The sequence below is a fragment of the Salvelinus namaycush genome, chromosome 1 (assembly GCF_016432855.1).
Source record: "Salvelinus namaycush isolate Seneca chromosome 1, SaNama_1.0, whole genome shotgun sequence".
NCBI classification, from domain to species: Eukaryota; Metazoa; Chordata; class Actinopteri; order Salmoniformes; family Salmonidae; genus Salvelinus; species Salvelinus namaycush.
In genome coordinates this window covers 7,260,998-7,273,459 of record NC_052307.1, presented here as the reverse complement: position 1 = coordinate 7,273,459, position 12,462 = coordinate 7,260,998, and the positions used below count along the sequence as shown (strand labels likewise).

At 46.5% G+C, this 12,462-nt stretch overlaps 1 protein-coding gene across 2 annotated transcripts in view; it reads left to right on the top strand.

Annotated features, from left to right (window-relative positions):
* The window catches only part of si:ch73-72b7.1 (netrin receptor UNC5C), a 292,685-nt gene that overhangs the window by 139,352 nt on the left and 140,871 nt on the right, over positions 1-12,462 (top strand). For both annotated transcript variants that reach the window (XM_038988248.1, XM_038987844.1), the window contains exon 2: positions 11,513-11,749. In XM_038988248.1, the coding sequence (XP_038844176.1) occupies positions 11,513-11,749 (237 nt within the window). The remainder of the gene's footprint in view (positions 1-11,512; positions 11,750-12,462) is intronic.

Sequence of the window (12,462 nt, the reverse complement as noted above, 5' to 3'; positions counted from 1 at the left end):
GAGGCTCACTGTCACAACAGTTCAACAGTTCTGTGAAAGCTTTGTAAGGTTGTATGGAAAACAGTATTGCACACCAAATATGCACCCCCATAGCCACTTGAAGAAATGTGTTTTGGACTATGGTCCAATATGTGCTTTCTGGTGCTTTCCATTTGACCGGGCCAATGGTTTCAGTTCAGTTAATGAGAAAGGTTTTAACTGCCCAAGAGCTTGGTCTGGCAAACTGACGTAGATTAATTAAATGAGAAAGGTGTTAGCAGGCGGTCATGAGAGATGACATACACATAGGTCCTGATGGTACCAAGTACTTACATGCCATTGATCAGTGACAATAAGGATCTTGTCACGTTTACGCCCTCTCCGGCCTCTAGGTCGTCAGGCTGCTGATTATCCCGCACACATGTCACCATCGTTTCGCGCACCTGCGCCTCATGACACTCACCTGGACTCCCATCACCTCCTTGATTATCTTCCCTATATCTGTCACTCCCCTTGTTTCTGTTCTTGTGTCATGTCTGTGCGTTGTTTGTGTCTCTTATTTTGTGTTATGTTTTGTTTATTTATTAAAACACTCACTCCCTGAACTTGCTTCCTGACTCTCAACGCACATCGTTACAGATCTGAACAGTGTTGAATTATAGCTCAGACATTATTTGCCTGCCCCCTAAACAGCTGTGTGTCATAGCAACTGAAGACAGGAATGATCTGTATAGTGTCTTCACTGTGTGTGATATGAGTACAATAGACAAAGAGCTATTAGCACATGTAAAGATCCGTAGCCTCTGTGCAGACTGTCAAAGTCTCGTAGCCTCTGTGCAGACTGTCAAAGTCTCGTAGCCTCTGTGCAGACTGTCAAAGTCTTGTAGCCTCTGTGCAGACTGTCAAAGTCTCGTAGCCTCTGTGCAGACTGTCAAAGTCTCAGAGCCCCTGTGCAGACTGTCAAAGTCTCGTAGCCTCTGTGCAGACTGTCAAAGTCTCGGGAGACTCTGTGCAGACTGTCAAAGTCTCGTAGCCTCTGTGCAGACTGTCAAAGTCTCGTAGCCTCTGTGCAGACTCTCAAAGTCTCGGAGCCTCTGTGCAGACTGTCAAAGTCTCGGAGCCTCTGTGCAGACTGTCAAAGTTTCGTAGCCTCTGTGCAGACTGTCAAAGTTTCGTAGCCTCTGTGCAGACTGTCAAAGTCTCGGAGCCTCTGTGCAGACTGTCAAAGTCTCGGAGCCTCTGTGCAGACTGTCAAAGTCTCGGAGCCTCTGTGCAGACTGTCAAAGTCTCGTAGCCTCTGTGCAGACTGTCAAAGTCTCGGAGCCTCTGTGCAGACTGTCAAAGTCTCGGAGCCTCTGTGCAGACTGTCAAAGTCTCGGAGCCTCTGTGCAGACTGTCAAAGTCTCGGAGCCTCTGTGCAGACTGTCAAAGTCTCGGAGCCTCTGTGCAGACTGTCAAAGTCTCGGAGCCTCTGTGCAGACCGTCAAAGTCTCAGAGCCTCTGTGCAGACTGTCAAAGTCTCGGAGCCTCTGTGTAGACTGTCAAAGTCTCGGAGCCTCTGTGCAGACTGCCAAAGTCTCAGAGCCTCTGTGCAGACTGTCAAAGTCTCGGCGCCTCTGTGCAGACTGTCAAAGTCTCGGGAGCCTCTGTGCAGACTGTCAAAGTCTCGCAGCCTCTGTGCAGACTGTCAAAGCCTCGGAGCCTCTGCAGACTGTCAAAGAACTCTCAAAGGAATGTATTAATGAATTCAAAATGGACTGAATTTGACTCCCAATATTCTGTAAATGAATTTGGATGGTGGTGTGTGTGCTTGTGCGTGTGCGTGTGCGCGTGTGCGTGTGTGTGTGTGTGTGTGTGTGTGTGTGTGTGTGTGTGTGTGTGTGTGTGTGTGTGTGTGTGTGTGTGTGTGTGTGTGTGTGTGTGTGTGTGTGTGTGTGTGTGTGTGTGTGTGTGTGTGAGAGAATGCGGGTACGGGGATGGGGGAAGACGATGCTCTAGATAAACGACTGATAAGATCCTCAGATTACATCAAAGTGCAGCCCGTGTGTATAGGCGTGTGCATGGTTGTGCGTGTGCGTGTGCGTGTGCGTGTGCGTGTGTGTGTGTGTGTGTGTGTGTGTGTGTGTGTGTGTGTGTGTGTGTGTGTGTCGAGCGTGCATGTGTGTGTGCGCACATGAATGCGTTACAAACGGGCCAAGGAGGCACTGTATAACTCCCTCCATGACTTCTGATATACTACCACCCTAACTAGGGTTGCACAATTCCGGGAACTTTCAATAAATTCCCTGGGTTTCCCGGAATCCTGGTTGGAGGATTCCAGGATTTCCTGCTTATTCGCTCCTGATCCCGTAAATCCTCCAACCAGGATTTGGGGAAAACCATCAGGATGCTGGTGTCTCAGGCTGGGTGTGTTTAAAAGTGTCCTAGCATAGAGAGGCCCTCCTCTCTTTCCCTACTGGACATGAATGTTGCTGAGGGTCCCTGAGGCCCTGTGAGGACTACTGACCCCGCTCTAACCCTGCTTTCCCCAGGAACGGTCATTATCAGAATCAATAATAGTTGGCCCGTTTTTTTTTTACAACCCACCGCACTAATGCAAAGAGGTGTATCTCGTGCTTCTAAGACATTCTAATGCTCTTGTAACGTCAGTTATCTTCTTGATTTTTCGGCTGCATCATTTTTTACCTCGTATATCCCTTTCTGCTTTCTTCTCTCTGTTTGGAAGTGTCCAACAAATTCTTAGATAAAACAAACTTGTGAAGTAGGGCGTTTGCAGAGTTTTTCGGGAGAGAGCACAACAACAACAGCAGCAGTGCTCTCAGTGGCGGTCCCGTGTGGTACATTGTGTGGACAGAAAGATCAGTGCCACTGTGAGGACAGAGAACAGGTTGAAGGGAACTCTGAAGGTAAGAACCAAAAGGAAGGTTAAACGCCGGTCTGCACATAAACAGGCTAGAGTGTGAGTGTACGAGTGCCCTCCTGCCAAAGCACGACATCACACATTAAAGCCACCAAAGCTCCCAGATGGCGCTGCAGTGGATAGCTGCCTTTTTACCTGCTCCTGACCAATTCTGTTTGTTTCTGTTTTTTTACTCTGATCTTCACTTTTTATTGTACATAATATCTCCGCCATCGTTTCCTATGACCGAAAACATTTTCTGGACATCAGACGAGTTGGCAGATGTGGATTTACTGCTCATTCCGGACCAGGCCCTAATCCCCGGGACTCGAAAGAGGAAGAGATGGCTCAAGAGAGGCAAACGAGCGGGCTCCCTCACGAGACTACGACGGCGAGTAAATAAACCACCTCTACCCTCTGTTTTATTGGTGAACGTACAATCACTCGAGAACTAACTGGAAGAGCTCTGTCTATTTACATGCTCAATACGGAAGTGGTACGATGCTAAGGTACAGGACTATTTTGCTATCACAGACTGGAATATGTTCCGGGATTCATCCGATAGCATTGAGTTTACCGCATCAGTTGAAGAGCCCTCCAACAGTCAAAACATCAATACAGGACTAAGATTGAATCCTTCTATACCGGCTCTGACGCTCGTCGGATGTGGCAGGGCTTGAAAACTATCATGCATCATGAAACCCAGCCGCGGTCTGCCCAGTGATGCGATCCTACCAGACGAGCTATATTCCATCTATGCTCACTTCGAGGCAAGCAACACTGAACCATGCATGAGAGCACCAGCTGGTCCGGACGGCTGTGCGATCTCGCTCTCCCTAGCCAATGTGAGTAAGACTGTCAAACAAGTTAATATTCACAAGGCCGCAGGGCAGCTTACCAGGACGCTTACTCAGAACATGCGCTGACCAGCTGGCTAGTGTCTTCACTGATATGTTCAACCTCTAACTGACCTAGTCTTTATACCTACATGTTTCAAGCAGACCACCATAGTCCCTGTGCCCAAGAAAGCAAAGGTAACCTGTCTAAATTACTTTTGCCCCGTAGCACTCACATCTGTAGCCATAAAATGCTTTGAAAGGCTGGTCATGGGTCACATCAACACCATCATCCCAGACACCCTGGACCCACTCCAATTTGCATTCCGCCCCAACAGATCAACAGATGACGCAATCTCTATTGCACTCCACACTGCTCTCTCCCACCTGGATAAGAGGAACACCTATGTGAGAATGTGTTTAATTGACTACAGCTCAGCGTTCAACACCATAGTGCCCTCAAAGCTCATCATTAAATTTAGGACACTGGAACTGAACTCCTCCCTCTGAAACTGGATCCTGGACTTCCTGACGGGCCGCCCCCAGGTGGTGAGGGTAGGCAACAACACATCTGCCACACTGACCCTCAACACAGGGGCCCCTTAGCGGTAGACCCCTTCTGTACTCCCTGTACACCCACGACTGTGTGGCCATACATGATTCCAACACCATCATTGAGTTTTCTTGTGACACGTCGGTGGTTGGCCTGACGATGACGATGAGCTGCCAGGACAACAATTTCTCCCTCAACGTCAGCAAGACAAATGAGCTGATCGTTTACTACAGGAAACGGAGGGCTGAGCACGCCTCCATCCTCATCGATGGTCTGTAGTGGAGCGGGTCGAGAGCTTCAAGTTCCTCAGTATCCACATCACTAAGGAATTATCATGAATTACCAACATAGTCGTGAAGAAGGCACGGCAACGCCTCTTCCCCCTCAGGAGGCTTAACATATTCAGCATGGGTCCTCAGATCCTCAAAAGGTTCTACATCATTGAGAGCATCTTGACTGGCTGCATCACCGCTTGGTATGGCAACTGCTTGGCATCCGACCGCAAGGCGCTACAGAGGGTAGTGCCTACGGCCCAGTACATCACTGGGGCCAAGCTCCCTGCCATCCATGATTTCTTTCTATACCAGGCGGTGTCAGAGGAAGGCCCTAAGTAGTTAAATAGTTAACCAATCGATACCCGGACTATCTGCATTGACCCTCTTTAGACTAATCACATATGCTGCTGCTACTATTTATCATCTATCCTGTTACCTAGTCACTTTTTATTTAATTAGGCAAGTCAGTTAAGAACAAATTCTTATTTACAATGATGGCCTACCCCGGCCAAACCTGGACAACTCTGGGCCAATTGTGCGCCGCCCTATGGGACTGTGATACAGACTGGAGTTGAACCAGGGATTGTAGTGAGGCCTCTTGCACTGAGATGCAGTCCCTTAGACCTCTGCGCCACTTGGGGGTCTTAAATCTTACCTTTGTTGGCTTGCATAGGATTTATGTAGCTGTGTAAATGTATGTCTGTGCAATTGTATGAGAAAGATATGCGAGTCTGTTTGAGATAGCGATCACCCTGGTTTTATTTTCTTAGGGATGGTGGGGGTAGTTGGGCCCGGAGGGGGATATAACTGGGGGTAGGTGGGAGTCTCTGGCACAGATAGACAGACGGACAGGGTCAGGGTTCATATGGACAGAGTCAGGGTTCTGCTCTGCAGCCGCAGCTGATCCTGTGGATATGATAAGGATAGCATTACCTCACGGCTGCCACGACTACTGCCCAGATATGTCATCAAGGGAGTGTTCCACAAGAAGGGGCCCCTTCACTCCAAACCCCTCAACCCCTTCACCCCCTCCAGATAAAGGGTGAAGAGATGAGATTTCTGGGGAAGCATTATGTCGCGAACTCGAGATTCCTGTGCCAGGAGTCAAGTGTTGTTGCTGTCGTGTCACAAATCTGATGGAGAGGTGTGGGTAGATGTGAGAGGTTTAGCTTGCGTCCCAAATGTCATAGGGCTCGGCTCAAAAGTAGTGCACTATATAGGGAATAGGGTGCGATTTGGGACGCAAACCATAGAGTGCTGAATGGAACAAATGGCAATCCTTTAGCTTACAGTCCTATGTAACCATGTTGTCTGTAGCATGATGTACTATATTACCCATAATGCTCTATACCACTTCCTTATTCATACATTGTCCTATTCAGTAATACTAACCATATTCATGAATCAACTACTGCATATACTGAAAGCACCTCATCCCAGAAGAAATACCAAAAGTATTAATATCAATGTATTTACCAGGTAGTTGACCAATGTAATAACTAAACTACTGATGTCTATAATCCTTAGAAATTACACTTTGTTTTTGCAAAAAAATTATAAAAAATATATGCACTGTATATCAAATATATCCCATTTAGTAGACGTTTTTATCCAAAGTGACATTCAATCATGTGTTTATACTGAATATTTTTGTATGGGTGGCCCCAGCTTGAAGTTCATATAGGAAGATCATATATGTTATTGAAGTGGTCACAGGGACTGTAGTATAGCTCTACTTAATGCTACTATTGCTGTGATGGGATGATGGCACAGTGGTAGAGAGGAGTTATGGACTGTTTACTACCATGCCTTTAGGGGCCCTCCCTGTTCTCTATTTACTACCATGCCTTTAGGGTCCCTCCCTGTTCTCTGTTTACTACCATGCCTTTAGGGGCCCTCCCTGTTCTCTGTTTACTACCATGCCTTTAGGGGCCCTCCCTGTTCTCTATTTACTACCATGCCTTTAGGGGCCCTCCCTGTTCTCTGTTTACTACCATGCCTTTAGGGGCCCTCCCTGTTCTCTGTTTACTACCATGCCTTTAGGGGCCCTCCCTGTTCTCTATTTACTACCATGCCTTTAGGGTCCCTCCCTGTTCTCTGTTTACTACCATGCCTTTAGGGGCCCTCCCTGTTCTCTGTTTACTACCATGCCTTTAGGGGCCCTCCCTGTTCTCTATTTACTACCATGCCTTTAGGGGCCCTCCCTGTTCTCTGTTTACTACCATGCCTTTAGGGGCCCTCCCTGTTCTCTGTTTACTACCATGCCTTTAGGGGCCCTCCCTGTTCTCTGTTTACTACCATGCCTTTAGGGGCCCTCCCTGTTCTCTGTTTACTACCATGCCTTTAGGGGCCCTCCCTGTTCTCTGTTTACTACCATGCCTTTAGGGGCCCTCCCTGTTCTCTGTTTACTACCATGCCTTTAGGGGCCCTCCCTGTTCTCTATTTACTACCATGCCTTTAGGGGCCCTCCCTGTTCTCTATTTACTACCATGCCTTTAGAGGCCCTCCCTGTTCTCTGTTTACTACCATGCCTTTAGGGGCCTCCCTGTTCTCTGTTTACTACCATGCCTTTAGGGGCCTCCCTGTTCTCTATTTACTACCATGCCTTTAGGGGCCCTCCCTGTTCTCTATTTACTACCATGCCTTTAGGGGCCTCCCTGTTCTCTGTTTACTACCATGCCTTTAGGGGCCCTCCCTGTTCTCTATTTACTACCATGCCTTTAGAGACCCTCCCTGTTCTCTGTTTACTACCATGCCTTTAGGGGCCCTTCCTGTTCTCTGTTTACTACCATGCCTTTAGGGGCCCTCCCTGTTCTCTATTTACTACCATGTCTTTAGGGGCCCTCCCTGTTCTCTGTTTACTACCATGCCTTTAGGGGCCCTCCCTGTTCTCTGTTTACTACCATGCCTTTAGGGGCCCTCCCTGTTCTCTGTTTACTACCATGCCTTTAGGGGCCCTCCCTGTTCTCTGTTTACTACCATGCCTTTAGGGGCCCTTCCTGTTCTCTGTTTACTACCATGCCTTTAGGGGCCCTCCCTGTTCTCTGTTTACTACCATGCCTTTAGGGGCCCTCCCTGTTCTCTGTTTACTACCATGCCTTTAGGGGCCCTCCCTGTTCTCTATTTACTACCATGCCTTTAGGGGCCCTCCCTGTTCTCTGTTTACTACCATGCCTTTAGGGGCCCTCCCTGTTCTCTATTTACTACCATGCCTTTAGGGGCCCTCCCTGTTCTCTGTTTACTACCATGCCTTTAGGGGCCCTCCCTGTTCTCTGTTTACTACCATGCCTTTAGGGGCCCTCCCTGTTCTCTGCTCTTCTCTGTTTTCTGCAATCTGTCTGCCTCCAGGAACTCTATTGATGATCACATCTTTAGGACATTCTGTATGTGTGTGTGTGTGTCCTTTGACTGCCTGTACTGCTCAGTAAGTCACCCAGTCAGCCTAGACTGGCAGCCCTGTCAGAGGCACTTGGCTTGGGGAGGACTATGGGAAGGAGGGATGGAGGATAGGAGGAGAGCAGGACAGGGGTGAATTACACAGAGTGATAAAGCTGCCACGTCTGACGAATGAGCCGTCCCCCTCTCACGATCCAGTTTCATGTGCCAATCAATAATTTAGGCCTGTCGCTTTTGAGCAATGGACCCATCCCGCTCAGGGAATGACAGATGAGGGGTGAGAATGGGTTTAAAAGAGAGCGGGAATTAGCCAAAGTGAGAGAGAAAAACGGAAGAAAATGTGTTACAAAAATAACTTCATTATGTTTCAAATCAAATAAAACCAACGCCAAACCTTTTCATATTTTTCTTATTTATTCGAGCAGAAGTCGTTTTTCTTAACCGGCTTGTTTTTTTTTACGTGCATACTAAACGCCCTGAACGCATTGGGTGCCCAGCATTCAAAGAAGGATAAGGACTTGAAGCTGGAGCTTTAGTGTTGAGAAATGAGATCCTGAGTGCCAGAGCTCCATACGACGGCTAAATGTCTCGGTGAGTTAGAAGCCTAGTTGACAGACTGGTTGACAAACTGGATGACAGACTCCAGGTGAGAAGAGGGAGCTATAGTGGAGCCTAATGAGACCTGGCCCGATGACGAAGCACAAGGAAATTACAGGCTAGAGCATAAGCACAGCTAAGAGTATATACATCAAGGGTTTAAGTCCCAAATGGCACCCTATTCCCTATATAGTGCACTACTTTTGACCAGAGAGCCCAAAAGTAGTGCACTGTAGAGGGAATGGTGAATAGACTGCTATTTGGGACGCAGATTTGTTGTCAGAACACTCATGTATGTACGTCGCCTGGAATTCTTCAGAGCTTTGGTGAATCACTGACTCTTGTAACAACCCACTCTGTGACCTATGCTGATTGGGGGAGCCAGCGGTGGGCGTTTTGTTGAAAATGGAGGGAAAGATTTCAGAGATATTAGAGGCGTTTAGAATGAGTTTAGAGAACACTTAAGGATCATTTTCATTGGCGATTGTCCCTGGAGTTTTACCAAAAAGCTTTTCCTCCACCATGGTCAAGGTCCAGTGACTCACTGGGGCATGGCCTTGGTTGACCTGCTCTGTCTTGAGTCCATTGGAACTTTTCGGGAGATATTTACATAACAATGGCTAACTATGAACATGGTTTAACACAGGGGCTCCCAAACTTTTTGGGCCCATGACCCCATTTTGTAAAATGCTCGAGACCCCAACCATGTGAAAAAAAATATGTAATTAACAGCCAATGTTAACTTTTTTATTTGGGGCTATGGCAGTCATTTGATAAACATTCTAACAGTATTTCTGATTGTCTTCTCAACTCACCATCACATACTGTACTTTTAATGTGGGGCTATGACAGTCAATTGTAAATGTGTCTGACATAATGTCTCTTATCTCACCACCACTAATGAGATGGGTGTGCTGGATGCATGTCGTGTCGGAGTTTCTCAAAGTCAGGGGGGCGTGGTCCACAGTGCGCACCTAGTCTCTGCTGTCACATCCAACCTGGATCAATATTTGGTTGTAATGAGAGCACTGAATTCAGCTTCACACAGATATGAGCTGGCGAAGGGTACCATGAGTTTAAATGCTCAGAGGGAGACGGCAGTGTGTTCCCTTTGAGTGAGGAACCAAAACTCCTCAGTGACCCGTGAATGCGTTGTCTGCCCGAGCTCATCTTCAAATAATATTTTTGCAGGAATCTCCTTGCGAATGATTTTGCCGAAGATTGTATCTCCGCCGGGCTGGGCAACCTGAGCTTTTGCCTTCAACACCTTCAATCAGGTGTTTATTTTCACTTACCGGCAGTAGTGTAAAGTACTTAAGTAAAAATACTTTAAAGTACTACTTAAGTAATTTTGGGGGGGTATGTGTACTTTACTTAACTATTTATATTTTTGACAACTTTTACTTTTACTTCACTACATTCCTAAAGAAAATTATACACTTTTTACTCCATATATTTCCCCAAAACTACTGCCGGTACTACAGGATAGGACACTTACCAAGAGTACATCCCTGGTCATCTCTGCTGCCTCTGATCTGGCGGACTTACTAAACACAAATGTGTCATTTGTAAATGATTTGCTTAATATAAGGAATTTTAAATATACTTAAGTTTATTTTAGCAATTACATTTACTTTTGATACTTAAGTATATTTGAAACCGAATACTTTTAGACTTTTACTAAAGTAGTATTTTACTGGGTGACTTTCACTTTTACTTTAGTCATTTTCTATTAAGGTGCTTTTACTCAAGTATGACATTTGAGTACTTTTTCCACCACTGCTTACCTGCATGTCAACTGAGACAGGATCACAGTCAAATGGATTGGGAAGTAGGTACCAAAGTGCTCTTCCAAGCGTTGGAGGTGAGCAGTCATCACACGTGACAGACATTTACGGATGCTGTTTTCTGTTAGAAACATGCACAGCCGAGGGAAGGGTTCGCTTCTGAAACACTCTCTCCAATAAGAATTCTTTCCTCTGAATCCACTGATTAAGTCACTCATCTGCATTCTTGCATTCAGTTCATTCAGTTTCCCAAATATGTCACATTTTCTTTTCATTACATGGAAAGTCAACAATTTTTTTTTTTTTTTTTTTTTTACATTCATTGTGAATGACAGCAGTTTCTCTGTCAATGAAAAACATCTTTCCAACACTCCCCCTCGATAACCACCAAGCCTCGGTGTGAAATAGAAGATTGTCAAATATAAGATTGTGTGGATTCATAGCAGGCCTAGCCATTCACCATGGGAATGATTCAAGTGCAACGGTCAAGGGCGGCCTTTTCCCATGATCTAAGGGCGCTCTCTGGTTGAATTAGATCTTTTAGATTTGAATCATTTTCATTTAGAGTTTTAAAGTTAAAACCACATTTCAATGATTTTGAGATACAAAGACGATATTAGAATGTAATATATTTTTGTTTGTATCTATTTTTTTTCTTCGGGATTTTGGAAATTCTCCCACGACCCCATTTTCATATCAGGCGGCCACACATGGGGTTGCGACCCCTAGTTTGACAACCGCTGTTATTCCACTGTTATTGTTGATTCTCACAAGTCCTGTGTCAGGCCTAGCTATGGAAACACACTTCCCAAATAATAACACTAGCCCTAACATTACCATAATCACTGGAGACAAAGCCACTAGTATCTCTGCTGAATCTTTTGTAGAACCTTCTAGAACCTTCATCAGCGAAAATGTCACAGCTGATCATGAAAGGAAGCTTTTCCGTTACAATTACTATTTCTCAATAAAATGTGCAGAAGATACAATTGTTGTTAATTTAATAGGATTTGGGGAAGTTTTTGTGTGGTGGTCAGTATTGAGGACAAACATGGTTGATAGGTATTTGCAGAGAAATTGTCTAACATATTTATCATAATGCTGATATTGAGTATAAGGCTTAATCCCTTCTCTCTCTCTCTCTCTCTCTCTCTCTCTCTCTCTCTCTCCCCCCCTTTCTCTCTCTGCAGTGAGAGATGAGGATGACTTTCTGGGGTTGGGAGAGCTGCCCGAGACCTTTCCCTCGGACCCCCCGGAGCCTCTCCCCCACTTCCTGATGGAGCCCGAGGAGGCGTACATCGTCAAGAACAAACCAGTCAATCTCTATTGCAAGGCCACGCCCGCCACTCAGATTTACTTCAAGTGCAACAGTGAATGGGTTCACCAGAAGGACCATACGGTGGAGGAGAGAGTGGACGAGAACTCAGGTCAGTGGGAGACAGTGATGATGATGGTTGATGGTGGGTGGAGGAGAGAGTGGACGAGAACGTGGAGGAGAGAGTGGATGAGAAAGGTCGGTGGGAGACAATGATGATGATGGTTGATGGTGGGTGGACGAGAACTCAGGTCAGTGGGAGACAGTGATGATGATGATGATGGTGGGTGGTGGGTGGAGGAGAACTCAGGTCAGTGGGAGACAGTGATGATGATGGTGGGTGGTGGGTGGAGGAGAACTCAGGTCAGTGGGAGACAGTGATGATGATGGTTGGTGGTGGGTGGAGGAGAACTCAGGTCAGTGGGAGACAGTGATGATGATGGTTGGTGGTGGGTGGAGGAGAACTCAGGTCAGTGGGAGACAGTGATGATGATGGTTGGTGGTGGGTGGACGAGAACTCAGGTCAGTGGGAGACAGTGATGATGATGGTTGGTGGTGGGTGGACGAGAACTCAGGTCAGTGGGAGACAGTGATGATGATGGTTGGTGGTGGGTGGTGGGTGGAGGAGAGAGTGGACGAGAAAGGTCGGTGGGAGACAGTGATGATGATGGTGATGACGATGATGAATGTCACTTACACTGGGATGGAAACCATGTGGGTCAGATGTACATTTAGATTAAAGTCATAACACCTATGTGACATTATACACAGTGACCTCTGGGGCAACAATGTTCCTCACACATTTTCATATTGGCTTGAAAAGCA